The sequence below is a fragment of the Xiphophorus couchianus genome, chromosome 9 (assembly GCF_001444195.1).
Source record: "Xiphophorus couchianus chromosome 9, X_couchianus-1.0, whole genome shotgun sequence".
Lineage (NCBI taxonomy): Eukaryota > Metazoa > Chordata > Actinopteri > Cyprinodontiformes > Poeciliidae > Xiphophorus > Xiphophorus couchianus.
In genome coordinates, this window is record NC_040236.1 from 13,944,419 (window position 1) to 13,968,453 (window position 24,035).

The following is a 24,035-nucleotide window of genomic DNA, read 5'->3' on the forward strand; positions in this document are numbered from 1 at the left end:
AGCACTCTAGGACAGTTCTAACACCTGAACGGCACCTGAAGTTCAGGTGTTAGAAATTAATCAGGTAAGAAAAATAAAAATCTCACAGTTCGAACATATAGAAGTATTCTTTATGGCCAAGAGAAGGTTACAACTTCTGTTGACATTCATCCCAACAACAAAACATTAAGATGTTATATTCAATCTGCTGCTGGACATGGGTTCAAGTAAATAATTTCATGGTTTTTGTTTACTTCAAAACCGTATTCACTCACCATCAGTAATCATGCCAGTGTGGATTAGCTTCCTATGAGTAAAAAGTGAGAACATTCCTGAAATATGTAAGCTTTAAAGTAATGACAAAGGCAACCAGCTTCCAAATGTAGCATTAAATGTATGAAATGCCAAGGCAAGACACCTGAAAAAAGAAAGAAAGAATGACATTACTAATAATATTTTCACATGAGAGGATGCTTTGAATGCTAATTGTTATATTAATCCTTTTCAAGGTAACATAAAAATAATAACTGTTAGTATTCAAATGTAACAGGAACATTGAGTTCAATTTACGTTTTAAACTCAGACAAAATCAAATGTAGTCATTTTCTAGGTCCAAGTTTTAAAACTGGGTGGAATTAGCGACATTAGCGGCCTGCGGGGGATTAGCTAATTTTTGAGCTTAGTGATGCACTGGCAATTAGCAATACAAGCTAATAACATCAATGTATTTCTTTGGAAAATGAACTTTAAAATTGGGAGAAGTTATTTAAACTCAGTTAGATACAAATAGAAGCATAAAACATGTGTTTCCTCGTGTCAATCGATGTCAGTAATGGAGCCATACTGGGTGCTGAAATCAGGGTTGGGAGAATCCTGCAACTTCCCTATTTAGCACTTCAACTTGAACATTAAACTTTGAAACTGCAAGCAGATTGTAAGATTTGTCATATTTGAGTTCACAACTGAACTCCTTTACTCAGCAGTGTCCAAACTCGGTCCTCTAGGACTCACATGTTTTAGGCGTGTCCCTGCAAAACTGATTCAAGTGGATAAATTGTTTCCTAAGCAAGTCATTAAATTAACATATGTTTTATTCAGGTGTGCTGAGTCAGGGAGACATCCAAAACTTGCAGTGCAGAAACTATTGAGGACTGACTGTCTAGACGACTGACTTTATTCTTTAGGAATGTTTTTTTTTTTGCTCCTTCTTTTTTTTTTCTTCTACAAACTTAAAATGGCAGTAGTTCACAAAATGAGCTTAAAAGTTTAAGATTCATGATCAGTGTTTCATGATAAATTTACAAATCAGTTCACCCTGAAATGCAAGAAAATAAAGGTAAGGTAAAATCTTAATATAATGAGATTCGGCTTTTTTATGTAGTTCTGATTCACAACACGTTGTGTCAAGATACTGACAGTAATCTGACAGGAAGAGGGGCTGTAGAGAGGCTTAATGACAAATCTAAAGACTTCTTTCCACAGCTACTCTCTCCAACCGGTTTAGAAAGTTATGCTCTGGCCTGACCAAAGGGTTTTGGGTGTGGCCTTTGGTCTCATCATGTCCAGAACCCCTATGGATGAAGGTGATCACATGACCACTTCAGTACCCGTCCTGTCCTTCTGTGGAACGACCACCTTAATGTGGTTCAGGAGTTTGATTAGCCCTACGATGCTGGGGGCTTTTCAGTCCGCAGCTTTGCCCTTTGGATGATCTCAGTGATGGTAGAGCACAGTGGTTGGTAAACCTTAGAGAGATTAACCAGCCCTGGATCCAGAGATAGTGGGGACTTTGCCAGTGGGAATCTGGAGGTTCCATAATTTCCTGGAATTTGGCCTGACTTGGGTCAGAAACTATAAGAAGCCCCTTCAAGGAAGAAAGATCAAATCGGGCAGAGTGTGAGCTGGGTGGCAAGCAGGGCCCTCCATTTTAGGTTTTGGAGAATGGATTCTTTCTTACCTTTTCTGTAAATCTATAACTTTTCACTAAATCACAAAACATCTTTTATTTGATACTGTCAGCTATCTCCTTCAGGATGGTGTCAGTTTAAAAGCATTGCATGATTAGTGGAGTGTATTATTACCGAATTTGCTCCTGTATACAATACAAAAGTTTTAAAAAGTCTCATAGATTTCAACAATAAACTGACTAAAACGAAAAGGAAAGTGCTAAGTACACAGAAGTGCAATGTAATAAAATCTCCTTAACACCCAGTAGCTTGCTGTAGCTACAAATACAGGTCAAAGGAGACACAATTACATGGTTAAAGTGTGTGATAAAAGTCAATTCATGACATGCTGATGACACACCAGCTTCAGGAACTCTGTCCTCTTCAGACCTTATAAGGAGATTATTCCTTGGAGTCGCTATCAGACAGACTGACTGACATGCTGACGGCTCACAAAGAGGATGTCGGGTAGATGAGACGTTCAGTCAACACAAATCATCCGGCGCTTGGTAAAGCTGCAGTTATTATCACTGCTCTGCACTTCTTCCCTATTCACGACGGCTCTAATTTAGTTCCTGTCTCCTCCCATGCTTCAGTCCTCAACAATGTTTTTCCTTTCTTTCCTGCTTCCTCCTCTCGCCTGCTGCCTTTACTTCAGGTCTCATATTACAGAGTTTTCCTGTTTGACCGTGTTCTCACCTCTTGTTAACTGTGTGTACTCACATAAAGAGTCATGCTCATACATCTGCTTGTAGCTGGATTTTACCACTTCGGTCACAGTGTAGAAAATGTGTGTGTATGTGAATGTGTTTATGGAGAGGGGGGTTAGGGGGTGGAGGGTTGACTTTAACAGGCAGGGTGAGTGAGGATGAGGATGGGCTGGACTTCCAGCTCCAGAGTAAGAAAGAGGAAAACCCTCCCACAGGAAACCAGCACTCCACTCCACATGGCCTTTTAAGGTAAAAAACTCCCCAAAACCTTTCTCGCTGGGGAATATATAGTCACATTTAAAGCTACAGTAAGAACAGGGGAGGAAACCAGGCAGTTTTGAAAGATTTTATGAGAAGTTTGCAAATAATTTCACATATTCATAATCAGAGACTAAACTTGGACAGAGGAACTTGTCCTGTTTCTAATTAACCCAGCTGTTTGGCTTTTTTTCAGAGCTGTGTGGATAGTTAAAACACATTTGCATAGCATTTCACTATCACAGCATTTATGACTGAAATTAAACATCACTTCTGGCTCTGTCTGTATCTTTATGACAGAGTCATTGGACTGCTGCTGCTTACACTGATGAGGCACTCATCTACTGTCTGAGTCACATTAAGAGGAGTGTGGGAAACAGGCCTCATTGGTCTTTACCACATGGGAGAATTATCTACAACTGGAATGCTCTGTAAACAACGGAGGGCATCCACAAACTGCACCACTTAGTTAAGTGTGCTCTTTGGGAAATTACACGTTCACATACATTCCAGGTCTCTTGATATTTATGATGTTGCATTTATGCTTAAAGGCAGAAAAAACACTGTGTAGGTTTGCTCTTGAGTTTAAACTCAAATAATAACATCGCTTTCAGGGAGACTGATGTTTTGGGGCTTGATATAGTCTTGTAGCAGAATGAAATGATGCCATTTTATACTACCAGATAGCATGGATTTGTGTTATTGTAATCTTTCTGAGCCACTATACTTCTAATGAAACTTTAGGGACTTTAACTTTAGTGACTGCATTTTACCCTAAACAGCGACTTAAAATGAATTCCAGTGTCACACTGTTACTGCCCTACCTTACTGTAAGAAAATAACTGTTTGAATATTGCATTACTATGTTTCAAACTCCAGCTAAGGCAACATCAACCTCTGATGAGGCAGAATTTCTTTTCGCACATTTAAAATCTTTTTGCCTGCCTATCAGAACTCTGAGATACAGTAAATGTGGTACACTGCCACGAAATGAATGTAAAAACTGGCCAAACATTACAGAAATGTTAACTTTGTGCTATAAAGACATTCTCTGCTCAGATAAAAATTCACTCACCTCGGCATGCTGAACCCTTAAAGTTCCTGATCTAGAATGAGAGCAGGATCTACTTTTAGATTAATTAAGCAAATTGTTATTCAGCCGCTTGGGGAGGCCCTAACCTGAAACTTTAAGCCCAAGATGGTCAAGTAATCATGAAGTATGGAAAAGGAAAAACATAGGACATGTATATCATGGCAAAAAGTCACATAAGAAAGTGAGCAAACAGCATGCATACATGACAGGATTTAATGTTTTACTAAATGTGGTTTCTTTGCATTTGGACCCACACAAAATGTATTTTTAGCTACTCCAACATACAGCACACAAGATTCTCAAAACTGGACTGAATATATTGTGTGAAAGGCCCATCAGAAGGTTTGGTTGTATTTTGTTTCATGCCTATCGTTGGCTGGAAAGTGTTTGGATGACCCATATAACCTGTTTTAACATTTAAAACAGCTGAATCTCTAGATGTGCTTCTCCATCTGGTAAAAATATGTGCATATTGGAAATTATGTGCACCTGCATATTATATCAAATGTAATGGAACATAAACCAAAAAACATTAACACAACCAACGTATCATTTTGTTCCTGTCTGTCCCTTTCAGTGTTCAATATTCACAATACTGTAGGTGTGGGTTATGGAGGTAAAGCCTCGTTGGATCATTCATGTTCTGGAGCTTCCTGCTGATATTTGTGACCATGCCACAAATGTGGCAAAGATCTGGGGATCTTTGTCTGTTTCCTCAAGAAAGGAAAAACATTGTTAAGGAAACAGAATCCTTTGCAGTGAGGCAGTCTTTATTGTCCTGCTGGTTGAGGAAGCAGCCGTCTGAGTGGGTTATCATGATGCATGGAATCTGTCAGCATTTAAAGTTTGTCACATCCCAAAGATTTCTGCTGCTCTATGTTTAAATGACAAAAATCAACAAACATACAGTAGCTCTCAATGTTGTAGTAATATGGTGCAACCTGTCTGTTGTTCTAAATCATTGTCTTTCTCATCAAAAACACTGGGTATGTGCATGTGTCCCCACCTTGGAGTTGTCTCAACACGCCTGCCATTATCTTCACCCAACATTTGTCTGTTTGACATTGTTTACGGTGGTCCTGTAAATAATGACCTGCAGATGAACAGCTATCTTTTCACAGTTAGACTTTATCTCCTCATCAGGCTCCCTCTCAGAAAGATGGGCTGACAGTGAGGGAGGAACGAAGACCTGAGGTTTTCTGTCCAGACCAAAAAAAAGCAGAGTTTGACGTTATAAGATTGATCTAATGTGGTTCGTGTAACTTCTTCAAATAATACGTTTAAGCAATTAATAGTTACTCATCCTTTGCAAAACCATTATTATCCCTTGATTGAAATCACAAACTTGCATTTTGTTTATTGGGACTTTATACAATAAAGTTGTGAAATGGAAGAAATGTATAAAGAATACCTTTGGCTGCAAATACAGTTGTGAAATGTGACAGCTCCGTCTCGAAGACAGCTCTCGGTCCACCCACGACATTTGCACAGCTGAATGGTTGACACGGGAGATTAAATGATTTCTCAAATACGCATAAAAGAATCAAGATAACACTCTAGGTATGTTTTTTATGAGGGAAAAGGCAATATAGCATAATGTAAAGCTAAAATATGTCTTCTTTTTTTTTTAGTTTTGCTGTAAAAGAAATTTGTATCCACTTCACAGTTATGCATTACTTTGTGTGGTCATAAAATCCCAATAAATACATCAAAATATACTAAACATAATTGTTCAGGATATATATACATATATTATCGTTAATTTCTGCACTTTCTAACTAACTGTAAATTCTTGCAAACAATTAAACCTTACACCTGAACTGAAAGCCAGACTACTTTACCTCCGTAGGCCTTCTCCTGGGGGTAATATTTAGCTCTTTAGCATCAGAATACTCCAGATTCTTAGTTGGCTGCCAACTTGGTGCTGAATTACTGAGTCTGCTGGAAAAGAGGCTGATGAGAGTGGTGAAAGAGCAGAAAAACTGTAACGATGTGGGCTGTAAAACCAAAACAATTAGCTATAATGAGCTATAAAGCTCTATAGCGCTGAGGAAAGCCACAGAGTTTGTATATAATTAATCTCTTCTGCTTTGACGGCTCCTGTCCGTCAGCCTTTAGGATAAGACAATGCTCATTAAGAGATCTAAAACATTTAGTTGCCTTCTCTTTTTGTGTGTTTGTAAGTGATATTAGGCTTGACCTCTTGGAAGTACTCAAAGCCAAAGCTGTTCCCATTTAAACAAAGCTGTATTAGAGAGGTTATCTCAGGGCCAGCCTTCAAGATCCTGAGTAGGAAGAATGCATGACGTGAGCCCAGCAGCAGCAGTATCATTCTGCTGATATGCTGCTGACAACTGCCAGCACTGCCCTGTGAAGTGAATCATGAAGTGCTGCCACTGCCATCAAATCATGTGGGGGGTCAAAGGTCGTACTGTGATAGATCAACACCCTTCCTGGATTAGAAATGAAAGCCAAATTGTAGAAGAGGTGGTGTATGAGAAAATCCCCTCTGCCGATGCCTGCAGCCAAATGACACTGAACAGCTGTTACAGATTTACTTCTTGAGGCAAGCTTTTTTATTCACACAGAAGTCTTTACTGTACGATTCAGCAGCTCCCTGAGTCACTTTTCTAAATTCTCTCTTCCCAAATTTTCTAAATTCTCTCTTCCCAACCCCCTCTTGTTTAATTTCCCCAGGCTGCTAATCTTCATGCTGAAGATTAGCTTGCAGAAGATGACCATCCTTCCCCTCCAGCCACTGTGAGGGCCGAGTTTGCGTCTGCTGGCAGTGCGGTCCTCCCACTCTGTCTCAACCTGGGCTTTAATCCACCCAGCCAGGCCTCAGAAAGTCCTCCCAGCTGCTTACCCAGAGAGGGCGTGAACTTCCCAATGACATCTGGACAGAATAACAGCTTATTAAATAACTTAATGATTGTTCTGCTCCTGTTCAGTAGATTTGTTCCCACAACATTTATATTGTCACTGTTGTACAATCCATAGTTAGTGTAAAAATCTATCTGTAGTTTACTTTTCTGCCCTCTTGATCAGAAAGTGTAGCTGTGTGTGGAGACGTCTACTGCCATACTCATGCACTTTTTAACATATAGTTTCATTTAGGTACTAATACAAGAGTCATTCTTCCATGCAAACAAAGATACATATATCTATTTATTTGTTTCACATGCAACTTTTCAAATTTGTTTGGATTTTTTTTAGATTTTAACATAATCCAATTTCTCCACTCTTTTGCTGCACCAGAATGACTTGCACTGCAAGATCTCACTTTTGGCATGCCACACCCATTCCCCCTGCCTCCCTGGTAGGAAATAATTTTGGTTTCTACTTGTGAGGGTGTCCCTTTAATATTGGGCTGCTTGGATGCCAAGTACAGTAACTATGTGTGAGCAGCTCCCTCTTCTGGATTACCAGGATATTATACTGATTTTACACCAATTCTTTTTCTTGTACACAATAAACATTTACTCTTTCAAAATTGTTACTATACTTTCAAATTGCCCACATTCTTATATTAAACTTCAAACTCCGATGTATATAACAATATAAAAAGTGTAGTGTGCAGGTTTTCAGCCATCCTAAGACAACATTTGATACAATCATGTTTTACGGTACAGCTGCATTTCTTTGACTGTTGATTCAACCAGCTTAATAAAATCTAGTCTTAAAAACTTCCTGATTCTTCTTTGTTAAACAGCTCAAAGTCAGCCAGATGTCATATATAGTTTTGTATACATTGCTTTTGTAATGTTTCAAATTTTCAGTAGGATTTAGCAAAGCTATTCTAGCACATGTAGATAATTTCAATATTTTAAGGCCTGGATTTGAAGACCTTTGCTCGAGATTACCAGTAGGATATTTTTTAGCCTTGGTAAAATGTTTAAAATGGTAAATGGTTCCTGGACCCCAAAGCACTGTACACTATATTCAGTCATCCACCTATTCACACACACATTCACACACTGATGGTGGCAAGCTACTGGACAGTAGCCACAGCTGCTCTGGTGCCGTCTGCACCGGCACCACCGGGCTCTCTGACCAAAGTGGGTGAAGTGTCTTGCCAAAGGACACAACAACAGAGGCGGACAGAGCACATGAAGACGTGACATTGTGGGTGGGTCTGTCAGTGATCCCTCATCACGGCGGAGCAGAAGGGGACAGTGGCTGATTTTCAGACCTTTGTGGAGATCGATAAGGTCAGTGGATAAGATCAGTTTGTCATGCAAGCATCAGCCAATCATCGATCTCTGAATTTCCCTGGTTTAGATCTTTAAATAATCTGATCAGACCATTTTTTTATATTACTATGATGCATATTTAAGCCATGAAAGTAAAATACAGCACATAGACATTTTACTTTATTGAACAAAAAACATCCACAGCAGGCAGGCTTTAACCTAAACATCCAAATTCTAAAAATTTAATTAGCAAGTAAACATGCTTCCGCTATACAAATAAAGTATTCTAAAGCTATAGGTCCTCCAGAGTCAGTGTCCTGCAACTAAGGACAGAGTGATTAAATGTAAATGAAAAGCAAGTGGAAGAGACATGAACAAATAAGTAAAATTATCTTTAACACCACAACATATCTGGAGACAAACTCTAAAACATGATTCAGTTTCCACCCAGTGTACTTTTTTTCCTGAACATTTTTAAACAAACATCACAACTGAAATATTTCTTTCCAGAGTAGATTGTCATGTGTGAGTTCAAATCATGTTTGTGACTAAGCATTTACAAACAAACATCACAGATGAAAGATTTCTCTCATGTGTGGACTCTCATGTGTGAGGTCAAATTACTTTTCTGACTAAACATTTTCAAACAAACATCACAGCTGAAAGGTTTCTCTCCAGTGTGAATTCTTGCATGTGAGAGCAAATTATGTTTGTGACTAAACACTTTCGAGCAAACATCGCAGCTGAAGGGTTTCTCTCCTGTGTGGACTCTCATGTGCGAGATCAAATTATTTTTCTTACTAAACATTTTCGAACAAAAATCACAGCTGAAAAGTTCATCTCCGTTGTGGATTCTCATGTGTAAGGTCAAATTATTTTTCTGAGTAAACATTTTCGAACAGATATCGCATCTGAACGGTTTCTCTCCAGTGTGGATTATCATGTGTGAGGTCAAATAATGTTTGTGGCTGAACACTTTCAAACAAACATCGCAGCTGAAGGGTTTCTCTCCAGTGTGGATTCTCATATGAGAGGTCAAATTATATTTTTGACTAAACATTTTAGAACAAACATCGCAACTAAAAGGTTTCTCCCCATTGTGGATTCTCATGTGTGAGGTCAAAGTATTTTTCCTACTAAACATTTTCGAACAAACTTCGCAGCTGAAATTTTTCTCTCCTGTGTGGATTTTCATGTGTGAGGTCAAATTGTTTTTCTTACTAAACATTTTTGAACAAACATCACAGCTTAATGGTTTCTCTCCAGTGTGGATTCTCATATGTAAGGTCAAATGATGTTTGTGACCAAGCACTTTCGAACAAACTTCGCAGCCGAAAGGTTTCTCTCCAGTGTGGATTCTCATGTGTAAGGTCAAATGATGTTTGTGACTAAACATTTTTGAGCAAACATCACAGCTAAAAGGTTTCTCTCCATTGTGGATTCTCATGTGTGAGGTCAAATTATTTTTCTTACTAAACATTTTTGAACAAACATCGCAGCTGAAAGGTTTCTCTCCAGTGTGGATTCTCATGTGTGAGTCTAAATTTCTTTTGTAGCCAAATGTGTGTCCACATAACTTACAACAGAACTGGTTTGGTTCTGAGTTTGTTCGCTTGTGTCTTTCTGAGTTCAGATTTCTATTACATGTTTTACCATTGTGACCAGACCTAAACGTCATTTCTACCTGACCTTTTCTCATTGAGTCTGTGTTTTTATTTGCTGTAAAACATTTGGTTTTATCCACAGAGACTGAAGAACCTCTGCTTGAGGGGCTCCCCTTCCAGTCATTTCTCCTGTCTTTAGCTTTTGGCCTAGAATCTGGCAAGTGCTTCAGTTCTTCAAAGCTTTGATTGTTTACATCATCATCATTATCACCCTGGTCCTCAGTGACTTCAGTCTCTGAGGAGTTGGAGTAATCTGCACAACCTTGATTTCTAGTGGATCCTGCAGCTCCACAGCGGTCTTCTGGAAATTCTCCATCTTTCATTTGGTGTCGACGAAGGTGTGAAAACAGAAAAGACTCTTCATCTTCTTCGCTTAAAGCTGGCATGAGGGGCTTTGGACCCTCCAGGTCAAAACTCAGGCTGTGTTCTTCCGGAGCATCTTCTTTCACCACTAACATCTGCTGAACATCTGCAGGACCATTGAAAATCATTAAGTACATCATAAACCACTGCAACTTTATATTCATATCAACAATACATGTGCTGTGTTAGCAGCTCTGAAACCAAAATGTTTGACTTCGGCCTGAACTGAACGGATGACACTGGGTGAAGCAAAGACAGCAGCGCCAGTTTAGTTTTTATTCGTCTCCTCATTCTGTACCCTTCCTAAAAGCTAGTGCAATCAGTTTCAGTTTGTTTATGTCTGACTGGCGACAGCCTCGTGTGATTATGGTTACGTAAGCAGCAGCAGTGTGCGTGTAAGCAGATAAAGGAGTTAAAGGGAAGACACGGAATCCATAACATTCCCTCTAATGGGCTCGTCTATCCAGTACCCACAGAAAACTGTTCCTAAACCATTACTGAGATAAAAACGTACAAACCTAATCTGTACAGAAGAACTTTGGGGTTGAAATCTGCCTCCAGTGCTTTTCCCCGCTGGTTCATTTCTCACGGTTGACAGAAGAATGCGTCTTTGTTGTCGTCTGCGTAGTCGCCTTCTTCTTCTCTTTTTTTTTATTGTGGTTGGTAAACAACTTTTTGGTGCACTACCGCCATCTTCCAGATTGGATTATGGATCAGATGCTTTTACTACTACAATCTTCTCAAAAGTTGTAAAATGTTGTATTTGATGAAGTAAAGACAAAAACGTTTTATAATTGTAACATCACCAGAGGTCTAATTGAATGGAAATTTGTTTTAGGGTAGATTTGATCATGATTAAATAATTACTTACTTCGAAAATGTAAAACAAATTTTTTTTCTGTGTATGAGAAACTATATTTAAAATTAATTTGACTCATTTTACAAATGAGTCTGTCTAATAGCTAGTAATAGTAATCATTGCTGACCTAAGCATTTAAAACTTTAGAGATAAATACACAACCTGAATCAAGTGTTTTGTTGTTGTTGCTTTCTTTGCATCTTCTTCCTCTAGGGGGCAGCATTGCATCATAATCTATTTCCAAACCTGCTGTGCTCCAAAAAAATCAGGCTATAAAATATATTTCACCTTTAGATTTTCCAAAGCTAAAGATTTAAAAGAAATGAAAGCGTTTTTTTTCAGATTTGCCAGTTTTGGAAGGTCAGCATTGAGTTGTTGTAACTTTGAAATACCTTAGCATGTAATATTAGTATCTATCTGACAATTATGTAAAATACCACATTATGGCTGCCACGCTCCTCACTGTCAGAGTCCATGCAAAGAAATCAGATGATGTGCAGACAGAGACGGATGGCAAATCTATGTCAAAGCCTCGGCTATAATGTGCTCATTATGAGTGTGCCACAGGGTGGGTATTGTGCTGTGCCCACATACAAAAGAAGGGAAAGGCTTGACCTTGTGTAAAGTAGGTCAGGCCTGTGAAGGGGTTAACACTTGGCTGTGTCAGCAGAACGATTTGATTTGATAATTCTCATAACCTGTGAACTCCCAGAGAAGCAGGAAAAAAAACTATCTTGGGTCGTACTAATTGTCCCATGATCTTCGTGTGGCTCCAAATACCAGACATTTGGAAAGTCAGATTGGATGACATGAGTGGTGCTGGCTTGAATTAGCCTCAAAAGAAACCAAAAAACACAGAAAAATATCGGCAAGTAGATGCGAAAACCTCAAGAGAATTTTACCACCCGCAGAATGAGAGGAGGAGACAACAGCATGTTTTTTTGAGCAGAAAATATATACATGGACTGGGTCCCAGAGCTGACAGGATCAATTACAGAGATGTTTTTCTTTGCTGGCAAATATGTATTTGCCAAAAAGTAACATGAGCTCACGCCGAGGCATGTCTGAAAAATTTGCAGTGATAAATTCCACATGAAAATGCTTCAGATGTATCAAGGATTTCATTTTGTAACTTGTATAAAAATCTACAATGTGTGTAAAAAATGAAGTATTTTTTTGAGCCTGAGACAAAATCACATCTCCTAAAAAAGCCTTGAGCTTCAGTCACCCTTCTGTCTGAAGTCAACGTCCTCCAGAAATCTCATAGCACTTGAAAATACAGATATTAAAGGTAAAGTTTTAATGATATTTTGCAGGTATTCATTGTGCAAGTGAGAGAGCTAAATGTATGTACAGTAGTTTGAGATATTAAAATAGATAACTGAAAACAAACTTGTAATTGCTCATCAGTGGAGCAAGAACAAAAACATGAATGATGAGATGCATTTCCTTTTTCCAAAAGGTTACATGAAACCACTGAATGCTAAAATATAGAATCACATTTTTACATCATAGTGATTATGTGTGTGGGGGGTTGCAGCTGGGTAAATGTGTGGCTGTGGGTGTGTTTGAGTGTGCGATGTCATGGTCTGGATCCGGGTGATTCCTTCTTGGCCAATCAGATTGAAGCAGGAGGGGTTTTTTTGGGGTGGGGGGTTGTCAGTAAATGATTAAAGGCTGGGGGAGGTTAAACTCTAAACCAGGCTGTAAAACACCAAGCCTAAAAAGGGAGAGGTGTATTATGACGTATATAGAAGTTCTCAGCTGCCAACATCTTGTCTCAAGTTTTAAATCTGTTATGAGGTTGATATGTCTAGGTTGGACACCAGCCTTTGTTGATACAGTGCGAAAATAGTAGCGTTGTAGATGTGGATGTTAAATAACTTTATTTGTGATCCAAAACAAGCCAAGTCCATTCAACTGGTTATCAAAAATTTCAATCGTGTGAAAATGGAAAACAAAATTTCATCATAACTTAAAAGTAGGTTGTATTATGAACAGAGCTACAATTTTGTTCCAAAGATCTAGAACGTTTTTACAAACTTTAACCTTGATCTTTGAAACTTTTCTGGTTAATTTTAGTGTGCTTCACAAATTGTCTGTCCAGGCCGACTTGTGATCTTTAAGGTAAACAGTGTAATGACATTTTTAGCAAGTTTATAAATACTCTAGATTTTCTAATCCGGTACATATTCCTCATTTGATCATGTAATTATTAATTACAAGTAAATCTCTGAGGGAATAAAAAAAATCCTGCAAATTGTTTGGTGGAAGAAAGTCTATCTCTTGCTTGAGCCCCAGATTGCTTCAATAACATAATATTGTATTCAACAAGAGCAATGGTCGTTTTGTTTTGATGTGACTCCCTGCTTAGGGCAACACTCTTTAGGGGACGGCGTGAGCACTTTGAAAAAACTTAATGTCAAGTCACTTCAAGAGCTTTTTAGGGCTTTTATAAGAATGGAAAGTGCAAAGGTGTGACTATCCTTCGATCATCTCAATTTCAAAACGTAAAACTATAACCTTAGACCAAAATCCTAACTTGTCTGTTTATTTCTGGCCTAATTTAGCAAGAGACATCAATAATCCTTCATCCAAAGCTTGCTTTGTTCAGTTCTCAAGAAAACATGTAATATCCAAGGATGTTTTATTGCACATTGTGTGATAAACATCATCATCAGACTTTCTTAGTCTTTGAAGCTCTCATCTTTTTTTTTTTGCTTTTTGTTTTGACACAGGAGTTGTGTTTTTGAAGACCGTCCAGCTCAGCTGCCTGTGGTGTTGATGATTTTACATTGCAAGCCGCTGCAATTTAGTGCCTTTCAGTGAAGAATTCGTTTAATGTGGGGAAACTAGGTCTGACACATTTCCACCCTCACATAAACACATCAGAAAGGAGCCCATGTCACACAAAGCATCGTTTTAGAAACATCAAAAGTACTTAGCATGATCTGTGAGACAAAAGTCTGCAACACCGAGCCAGTAAAGCAAGACAAAGGAAATATTTGACAATGGTCTCCTGCTATAAATGTTCAGATATGCCGATCTTACTCCTATGTATGACTACATATGTCCCAGAACAGAATAAACATACATTTTATTTTATTGGACGCAATATTCTTCCTATTGCTGTAAAACATCTGTTGTGTTTTCTGGCAGAATGAAAAGCGGTTTCATTTATTTGAGGTCAAAAACCTTTGTCTTACTTTTTCCTTCACTTCCTTCTTCTGTCAACTGATGTCAAAGTTCCTCCTTTCAGGATATTATTTTTATCCAAAACAGTCACGCTCAGTTTAAAATAAGGCAATATCTTTCACATAGTGTGAATAACACAAAGTAGTACTTCCTTATTATTACATTTACAAGCACTTTTTGCACAATTCCTCAGTTATTAATCAGACAAGTGGGAGGCCTTTTTGCTTGAGGCGGTTTATATGGGGAAAAATAACTCACAATATTTAACTTTTTCATTTCTAACGTAACCACCACTTTCTTTATTGGATTTAAAATATAGGCGTGTTTGTACTTGCTATGAAGCCATAGATGTGTCCCAGTGAAGTTTCTCATGACAACAGAAGTCAGTCAGTTGTAAAATGTTTAAGGATAACAAACATGTGAAGAATAGGGCCTGATAGTTTGGAATATATAGTTTCTGAATGGTGATTGTGATGACTGGATGACATCTTCTGGACAAGTAAAACTATAAATCTTTGAATCCAAAATGGATATTTTATCTCTATTTCTACTGTGTATTTGCTGGCACTTGAACGATGAAACAAGGCTTCAAGTAAACAAGACTTCCGATGAAGCATATGTAATTTGAGCATCAACTCAGTCAGAGATTATTTGAACACACCAGAAACAAAATTTTCTATGTTCTCCACACACAACCCCACTAATAAATGTACATAGATGGTTTTCAAATGTAGAAATAATCTGATAACTTCTTCTAATCTCATGCTGCGTTAGGCACTGTGTCTGCATTGATAAAACATTATCTCACCTCAGCATGCTGTTTGCTTAAAAGTGGTTCACTCAGCAGGACAGAGACAAACCTTTCTAATAATTGAAAAAATAAATATCTTACCACTTGGTGGCACTCATAGACTGACTGTAGTGCATCGACCTGCATAGTCAGGTGATCACAGAAATAAAACATACACATATGGGGACATAAAAATGTTCTTTTTGTAAGTTATACATTTTACAGATCTCTCTGTGTGTTCGGACTATTCGGAACAAATCTTCTTCAAATTACCTATCCAAAAAAATATTGGATAGGTAATTTGACTCTCATAAAAACATTTTGAGATTTGCCAGAATAAAAGGGAAGATAAAATTCAATGACAATAGTTTCAAAATTGTACGTCTAATCTCCTTCTACTTTCTTCTGTTTCTTTGAAGGCGTTCCTCCAAGTTAATTTTCGAAAACATTCCTATGACTGTGTAACATGCAGAGAAACAAGTCTGAGTATGCCCGTCCACATTATGATTGTTCATTGCACCAAGCTTGGCTGTGGCTTGAACCTCCTATCCAGACACATTCCAGCGGAGTAAGACCGCAGGTATGAGACTGTTGAACAGAGAAGACAGGAGTAAAGGGATGAGAAAGGAAGGCAGGGACCAGTTGAAGATTAAGAGAAAAAATTATGCAAAAAGAAAAGAAGATAAAAGCACTTTATTAAGGAGAACATGGCGGCCCAACACTACTGGCTGATGCTGCTGTTGGTCAGCTGCCATGAATGGATTACAGGTAGGGTGGAGATTCGTGTGTTTGTCTGAGTGTGGGTTTTAACCCACACTTCATCTTGAATAAGTGAAGTTGTTACTTGCGTCCATCTACCTCTATTTGTGTCCATTGTTACAGTGTCCATGAAATTATTGTTTTGCTTCAACTCTTGCTGACTGGCCTCTTCTGGCCCTGGACATGTCGCAACGTGTCCTTGTAGGAATGCAGGGGGAAAAATACATGCAAAACCTGTCAACAGCGCAGACGGTGCTTAACCAGCTTAGCTAGGATCCATGGCGGGTGCATGCTTATTTAAGAATGCCTCCAATAAGCCACCACCATAACAACATGGAGAGGAGCGAATAAACTATTTTGAAGGGTTTTTTCCCTGGCTGACTAAAAACAAATCTGCCCGGCAGTTTCAAGACTGACATAAATATTATTTTCCAACAAGTTTCCAGCTTGATGATACATGTAAATTCAGATTTTTTTTCTCCCTATTTTTCCCTCCAGGTGTTGGGATAAGCATCAGTCCTTTTATAAAACATTACGAAGTCTTATCGTATGACAAAGGGGATCTCCACAAGAAGCACATAAGAGCCAGGAGAGCCTCACAGCCTCAGGCATATACGCTGGATTTGGATTTTACCGCTTTTAATCGGTAAATCTCCATTTAATGTCACTTTATTTCTATTCGTTATTTCATCTGGGCTGCACGGTGGTGCAGTCGGTATCACTTTTGCCTTGCAGAAAGGAGGTCCTTCTGCATCAGCTCCCCATGCATGCGTCTTCTCTCCGGGTAATCCAAAAACATTACTGTTGGGTTAATGTGTCTCTCCATTCAGTACGACGGCATGTGCATGCTGGTGTGTCCTGTGTGTCTCAACCCGGAGACCCTGTGGATGAAGACAGAGGGAGAACTTTAGTTTTCAATGGCATCGAGGCACATCCTATACAACAGAATACAGAAAGATTTAACAATTGAAAATCAAGACAAAAACACTTTCAGTGATTAAGATTAGACACTGAAAACTGAATCTGACAGTGAAACCCATTGATATAAACAAAGTTCAAAGCGTTGTTGCAACACATTCCAGATGTGAGGTGCATACAGGAAACTTCCCCGCTCTGTCTGAAATTTTTGGATTTTGTATGATGAGCCAAGATTTTGAATGACTAAAATGACAACTAACATCCAGGAAAGCAGCTCTTTAGGATCTTGCTCTGAAAAAGAAGCCTCAAAGTAAACAGTCTACATTTTTTGTACATCAACAGATGCAATTGTTGTTATTATCCCTTTTTCCCCAGTTGCTAACTGATTTGCATGCTTGGCGTTGCTACAAGGCTTTGACCACATCTGCGAACCTTTCGTGTTTTTGTTGTTATCAGAACGTTCCGCCTGCTTCTGAAACAGGATTCTGCTGGGTTTTCCGAAGAATTCACGCTGGTCGATGAAAAAGGCCCGACATCAGTCGATCTGTCCCACTTATACTCAGGAACAGTTGAAGGTTAGTCTGATATGAAGCCTGCAAAATGTTTACCTGACCCTAAATACAGGACAGTTCACATGAAGAGAGACATTAAAGTCAGTGGCGTTTTTGGACTTTAATACCGCAGTCCTCCTCCACTGAACTTCTTTTATTGCTTGGATCTGGTTGGAGAAGTTAACAATTACTAACATAAAGTACGCAATACATACAAAGTCCTATCTCAGCTATTTGCTTTGTGAAATTAAACTCATTAAATCAGCCTACATGGCTGCTACCTCTCACTATTTTTCTGGTGCTGCCTTGTTATCGCCCATTACTCTGTCTTACAGGCGAGGATGGGTCATCCTGCCATGGCTCTGTAATGCTGGGACAGTTTGAGGGAACCATCCACACACAGAGTGGCACTTACCACATAGAGCCTCTGCACAGATATGACAGCTTGACAGATCATCACTCCATAATCTACCATGAGGAGGATTTAGGTAAGGCTGATTTTATTCAAGGGGAAATCGTTTACAGATGCTTCAGGTTCCAAATGGCTCTGCAGCGTCTATCACTCAGCATCCAGGACTGATCAATGTGTGTCTGGAGGGAGAATGTGTCCAGACGCTTTGCAGATGATGGGAAAGTACGCATAGAGAAACTATTTGCTGCATTAAATGTAATTTATGATCTGCTGCATACTTCACTGTCTCATTGAAAAAGAAATAAGCAGACCAAAACACATTTCCCCACTCTTCGTGAGATCTTTTAATGTTTTGGCCTTTTGTGAGATCTTCATCTTGTTTTCTTAGAATCTTATTTGACAAAATGTGTAAAATGGTGAATATTTGTTTAGCTTTAGGTTTAGTGCTTGCATCCTCTAGCTCCAGTTCAACTTGCAATACTAGAGGTCAGTGAACTGGGAAGTATGAGGAGCTACAGAGTGCCAACAGTGCCTGCAGAGGGCTCTGAATGGGCTTTGAGGTTCTCTCCACTTGTATTCTGGCCAAAGAAAAGATAAGATGTGGATGCTGAGATTATTGAATGAGGTGGAGACTATGAGATTTCAGAAGTAGTTATAAAGAGAAAGAAGGGAAAAAATATATAATGTGAGTTGATACAACCAACATGAGAAGAATGACACAAGTAGCGCTTCTTCAGCTTTTCACAACCTTAGAGACACTTTCCACAACAAACTGAAATTAAATCCAACTTTAAATTGTTCTCGTGATTTATCCGTATGAAAATAATTAGAAATCATCAAAATGTAAAAGTGCATGTCTGCTTGTACGTGCGTGCGATTCTTTGGCTGCATGTTTGTGTTAGCATAACCTGAGCTCTACGAAAGCGTTTTACTGGAAACGCAGTGTGGATTGTGCCAGAACTCCCCCCACCCCCAACTCCCACGTTTGTTCCTCAATCTACTCTGCGTCTGCCTTCCTCTCTACCCGTACCACAACTTCTTTTCGCCAGGTGTAGTAAAACCTAGCTTTGGTTCATCAGCGGCATCCCCTCCCCTCAGACCCACACATATCTGCAGGAAACTGGGAAAGATTGACCATGTGATACTACAGTAGACAATCAGGGCCTCCACAGAGAATGCTTGATTAGGACTTTAGGTGGTGACATAATGTGTGCATTTTTCCTTCCTGCGGTTGTCGTCTGGAGCCCTCGGTTTTGATTGATGAACTTTTGTTCTCCAGAGGGAGCCTGGATGTCATGTGGTTCACTAAATGGCTACTGGAAAAATATCCTGATACCTGGACAGATTGTTTTAGTGTGTATTCATAATCAACATTAAAAAACTAGTAACAACGAGGCTATAGTCAGAGGAACCACATAATTTAAGCAGGAAGATGTGGTTTTTTTGAAGTTATTATCCAGTAAAATAGATAGAGATTAAGTAGGCCGTTAGCTGTAACTTGTTCTTCCTACATTTGGTAGTAAAATTCCTAATGTCCAGCAACATTTACTGGGTTCATACATATTGCTTTTGCTGATTTCAAAACATATTTTTATTGCTCTTTCTCTGACTCAATTAGTCTCTTTGTAGATATTTTAGACATTAATTATGACCACAAAGAGTCCTGTTATCAACTCTGTTCAGAATCCTCTGATATAATGTCTTGAGATTAATTGTGTTGAAAATAGTGAATCTAGAATAAATGAGAGTAGAAGTCAAAGATTCAAAATCTCTGATTAATCAAATATTATCAATGTTTTGTCACAATATGAAGGAGACGACACCATTGCAGTTTGACCACAGACGTTAATGAGTCTTTCTCCTTCGTGCTTATGGTGATGTTACACAAAAGGGATCAAAGATTTGTGTTTGATCAGTGAAGTTTTAAGTCCTTGCAGTTTTCTCTGTTGAACATAGGCATATATACAGAGGCTACATACTTCACTCTGCACTTAAAATCTCAAAGTGAGCACGGTGGTGTCAGCAGCATACTGAGGGAATTTTGCTGATGGTTTTTCTGCTATATTGCAAAATCTGGCTGAAGTGAAAAATAAAGAGGGTTTCCAAATTCTTCAACTTTATTTTGAATCTATGCCTACATAGTTGAAACTTTAACACAATGTGTGATCAAACAGGGAAATGATCCCAAAAAATAGCTTTTAAGTTTCTGGTTCAAACCATAACTATTTGAAAAATATACAAAACAGCTTTAAAAATTAGCTACATGCCATAAATTTAACTTGTTAAAACAAATTCTATAGTTTAAATGAGATACGAGGTCAAATATAAGATTGTGCCCTGTTTGGCAATGAGAGGATTAAAGCAAATCCACATTTATGCACCAATTTTGTAAGGAAAATAATTCATTTTATCCTTCATAATCAATTAATCTAAAAAGTGGCTTAAATAATTTATTAAAACACAAAATGAAATGGGACATGTTGTATAGGCTTGTGAATAGAGCAGTAGCCATGTATCCGACACCGTTAAGCTAATAAGCAAATAAAGGAAGTGATTTTATCCAACTCAGAACTAACCTGTCAGTTCTTTATTTTAACAACTGTGTCAAGACTTTTCACAGTCCTACACCATTTGCTTCTGACTGTGCTTGAGAAATGATTCAGACTTTGCTGCCCTTTCTGTGCTGTAAGAACAAGGATCTTATCAGAGTTTCTGGAGTTTTTCCCAACACGCTGCCAGACATTGGCAAGACAGGGGAATCACACTCTGAGAGTTGAAGGACATGCAGACCTGCTATTGGACAAACTGGAAGGCAGCTTTAGGAAATCTCCACACTATGACTCAACCAACACCTGCACAATTTTCAAATTTTATTTTTGAACTGTCAGGGTGAATTTGTGTTTATCAGAAAAAAAAAACATTTTCAGACAGAAAACAGCATCTTAGACAGAAACTTGTTTTCCTACAGTTCAAGGTGCTTATGCTGGTAGTAATGAAGTATAGGTGGATTAAATGATGGGTCATTTAAATGGTTATCCAGACTTATTAAATAAACCCCTTTCTCCAACAAGGAAAAGTGTTTTTGCTTTTTTTTCAGTATTGAATAACCCTTAAATATTGCATAATAGTGTTAATTCCTGTTTTTTGCTGAGTGCTTTGGTGAGGGATTCTTCAGATGTCACAACTAAAGTTGTCTTGAGACTTGAGGCTTTGGCATCAGCTTTCTGCACCACGGTGCTCAGCGTGAACCGTTTCCAGCAGCTGCTGCAAACACGACTCCGGAGGCTCAAATGTGGCCAATTCCTCACATGGGAGAAATCCTTTTTTCTTTTATATTTCAAAGAAACAAATGGACTCCTTAATTAATCTCAGTCGGGCCGGCCAGGTTTGGACAAGCTTTCCTGCTTTTCAGAGATCAAATATCTGATTTATTTGAAAATATTTGGCTTCACAAGACAGAAAGATTGAATTTCTAATGCATGGAAAAGGGGGGCAAGCTGACAAAAAGAGAATATGAAAGTGGACATGAAGAAAGATCTGGAAGCAATTCTGTGTCAACACCCAGCGTTTAGGGCCTCCACATTTAGCCCCCTCCCCCACTCAGGCCATACTTAGACCTTACGGTGAGGTTTGTGATTGGCTGAGGGACCTCAGGAGGATGGCGTGATTCAGTCATGTGTTGCCTTGTCTTATGCTGAATGAATCGGGCCGGGAAGACTGAACTGACTTTACAAACTCTTTGCATTAAACCTTAAAACTTCTTTAAGTCTGATTTATTCTAGCTTGAATGCATTTAATAATGTTACGCATAAATTATTAATTTCCTTCAAGTTTCTGCAAGGTTTCAGACCTTGAACATAACCCTAATAAACTCTGTTACAAAATCATTTGACTTCTTGCACTTTTGTGAAATCTTTCTTTGGGACATGTCTCTTCAGACTCCAGTCTTATCGCTGTTGCATCAATTTTAAATAAAACACAAGTCTCTAGGGTATTGCAAATTGCAGACAACAGTTTGTTAATAAAATACAAGCAGTAGTGCATCTCCACAGCGAGATCTGTCAGAGCTGCCGCTTTAGTCTGCCGTGCTGATTTCATAATGCTGGAGTTCAGTTTTTGAATGTCTGAGAATGTGGGGATCAAGGCATCTTCTCTCAAAGGGTCTCGCCTTTAATTGCCCTTTTTGTGTCAGTTCTGTACATTAACCCTTGACTTTTTTAAGTGCACATCGCACTTTTTACATCCTCATGTAATGCGGATTTATTGGCTAGTTATCCATGATGCTAAATCTCAAAAGTAATCTGTTTTCTTGAGAAGTAAAATGGTCAAAATAAATTATATATCCATATAATCAATATTACAAAAATGACACTTTTGAATTCACTCATTTGCTTCAAATTCAATTTCTCAATGTTAACTAACCGTTTCACACTAGCAGCATTGCAGACTAAGAGACTTTTAGCCCCTTCCCTCTCCTGTAGTAACTTGCCTGGTAGCTGACATCAAAACAGTAGGTCCAGGTTTATCAAAGAAGTTACTTTGTGACCTCTTTGGTCAAAGAAAAATGAAACCAAAAGGATGTTGATGATCTCAGCTGCTGGCTCAGTGTTTTATTGGCTGCTGGGGTCATGGCAAACAAAGCCAATAACATCTACAGTTTGTTCACAGCCAGGCATCTTGAAGGCAGACATGTGTATGAGAAATTTAAAAAGTTCAGTAAAACTCGAGCTTCACCGTCAATCAAACATGCACATTGCTAATAATTCTGCATATCTATTTAACTTTGCTTTTATAAGGGTGAGAGAGGGAATTTAAATGTGGCATTAGGTAGCAGGAAAAATAGAAAACTGTCTGCTTGAGGACCTAAGATTTACAACCACTCAGCGTGAAAAGAAATCTTTCTTGGCTACGGTTCTGTGGACGTTTTGGACTGTGTTGAGGCTACTCTCTACCTTCAGTTTACTTTTCATGCAGACGCAGACTGTAAAAAAGAAGAAGCTGGTTCTAGATAAAGTACCATCCATCTTGGGAAGTCTTGGGAAGTATTAAAGATGAATTTTTCCCAATAAAACTCTCAGTTGCTTCTGTGGAATCTCAAGTGATTTTTGAGCCTGAATGAAAAGGGGAATCACTCCAGCGAAGCATTTTTGAAGGTCACCTGCTATCTGCATGTGCCTGTAAAAACCAAATACAAGCAAAGTTTTTTTTTCCCAGAGCTGTACCTCATGTGACCCTGCTATCTGCTTTCTGGCACAATGAGCTTGAAATTTCATTCATTTGGACACTGAGTGTAAAAAAAAAGTTTTAAATGTTCTCTCGAAGCAATTTCGACTTTTAGTGAGACACATATTGTATATTATTCAACTGAAATCTAAATCTAATACAGGAGAAAATAAAAACGTATTGACAAAAGGGGCAATAATCAGGTGTTCACATCTTTAAAGTATTCATTAAAGCCCATTTTTAATTAGTCTTAGCATTAAGTTTGTGCTTTGAGTCTGACAGCATCCTCTATGTTGCCATGGTGAAATTTGCTCACTCTACTTTGCAAAGGTTCTCCTAATCTATCAGATTGGAAGTACATTTTTCTTCACTGTCCTCCTCAAGTGACCCCACAGAGTTTGTGTTGAATGTAGTTCTAGTTTGGCTCCGTCAGTCCAAAGCTTTGGTTTTAACTCACTGTGATGCTTAGAATCAAAACTTATTATATCTTTAGTTTTATTTGCACAAAATGTAACTTTTCCTGTCAGAGTGAACTTGTATTTAGACCTTTTCTGATCTCGGATGACAAGAACTTCAGAGTTATTTAAAGAAACAGTAACCCCAGACTATGATACTGTCACTGCCACACTTTATGGTGTTCCATCAGACGACGATTCATCCTTCCGCAAGGATTTTGGATATTTTAGCCAGGCTTGGACACATACTTTGGAAGAAAAGGCTTCTGTTTCCAGACATATGGAAAACACTTTTAATACTGTAAGGAAAACACAACCAGGATTTCCTGCAGTTGCTTCAGTTTTGTTTTTGATCACTTGGCAGCTTCATTGACCAGTTTCCATCATGTTTTTAGGTTAGTTTTAGAAAAAAACATTCAGTTTCTTTAATGACATGGTTTTTGTAAGTATTCTCTAATTACTGAAAATCTCCTTTTCTGTATTTATGGTGGTTTAGTATGTAGCATTGTTGCCTTGCAGCAAGATGATCCTGAGTTTTAATCCTGGGTCTGTCTGCTCAGACTTTGCATTTTCTCCCAGTGCATGTTTAGGTTCTCTCTGGTTACTCCTGCAGTCTAAAAACATGACTTTTAGGTTAATTGTACATAAACTTGTCTTTGAGCACTGT

At 38.5% G+C, this 24,035-nt stretch overlaps 2 protein-coding genes and 1 long non-coding RNA gene across 8 annotated transcripts in view; 2 read left to right on the top strand and 1 right to left on the bottom strand.

Annotated features, from left to right (window-relative positions):
- Nucleotides 1-1,490: 1,490 nt before the first annotated feature.
- LOC114151547 (uncharacterized) lies at nucleotides 1,491-7,642 on the top strand. The gene is made up of 3 exons (XR_003596953.1): nucleotides 1,491-2,434; nucleotides 5,130-5,238; nucleotides 6,684-7,642. It is a non-coding gene; the product is annotated as an uncharacterized LOC114151547 (long non-coding RNA).
- Nucleotides 7,643-8,337: 695 nt separating this feature from the next.
- Nucleotides 8,338-10,875, bottom strand: LOC114151545 (gastrula zinc finger protein XlCGF57.1-like). Of its 5 annotated transcripts, none has more exons than XM_028028820.1 (3): nucleotides 10,725-10,875; nucleotides 9,397-10,312; nucleotides 8,338-9,312 (listed from the first exon to the last, which is right to left on the bottom strand). In XM_028028820.1, exons 1-3 carry the CDS (start codon nucleotides 10,786-10,788, stop codon nucleotides 8,769-8,771), a joined length of 1,524 nt encoding a protein of 507 aa, XP_027884621.1. In that variant the 5' UTR covers nucleotides 10,789-10,875; the 3' UTR covers nucleotides 8,338-8,768. The 5 variants fall into 5 exon arrangements, with proteins under 5 accessions (XP_027884621.1, XP_027884618.1, XP_027884620.1 ...); XM_028028817.1 differs by adding an exon at nucleotides 10,382-10,445 and having other exon boundaries at nucleotides 8,338-10,312; nucleotides 10,725-10,838; XM_028028819.1 differs by adding an exon at nucleotides 10,382-10,445 and having other exon boundaries at nucleotides 8,338-10,301; nucleotides 10,725-10,832.
- Nucleotides 10,876-15,584: 4,709 nt separating this feature from the next.
- LOC114150800 (disintegrin and metalloproteinase domain-containing protein 10) overlaps nucleotides 15,585-24,035 on the top strand; it is a 33,444-nt gene continuing 24,993 nt past the window's right edge. The window contains exons 1-4 of one of the 2 annotated variants that reach the window (XM_028027498.1): nucleotides 15,585-15,818; nucleotides 16,308-16,455; nucleotides 17,184-17,302; nucleotides 17,614-17,766. In XM_028027498.1, coding sequence (XP_027883299.1) covers nucleotides 15,758-15,818; nucleotides 16,308-16,455; nucleotides 17,184-17,302; nucleotides 17,614-17,766 — 481 coding nt within the window. In that variant the 5' untranslated portion in view covers nucleotides 15,585-15,757. The remainder of the gene's footprint in view (nucleotides 15,819-16,307; nucleotides 16,456-17,183; nucleotides 17,303-17,613; nucleotides 17,767-24,035) is intronic. The other variant, XM_028027499.1, reaches the window with a different exon arrangement.

Excerpts from the sequence above, each read along its gene's own strand:
- LOC114151545 (XM_028028816.1), bottom strand. The coding sequence starts at position 10,788 with ATGAACCAGCGGGGAAAAGCACTGGAGGCAGATTTCAACCCCAAAGTT. Across the intron at positions 10,313-10,724 it reads AGTTCTTCTGTACAGATTAG|ATGTTCAGCAGATGTTAGTG; the intron begins GTTTGTACGTTT and ends ATGGTCCTGCAG.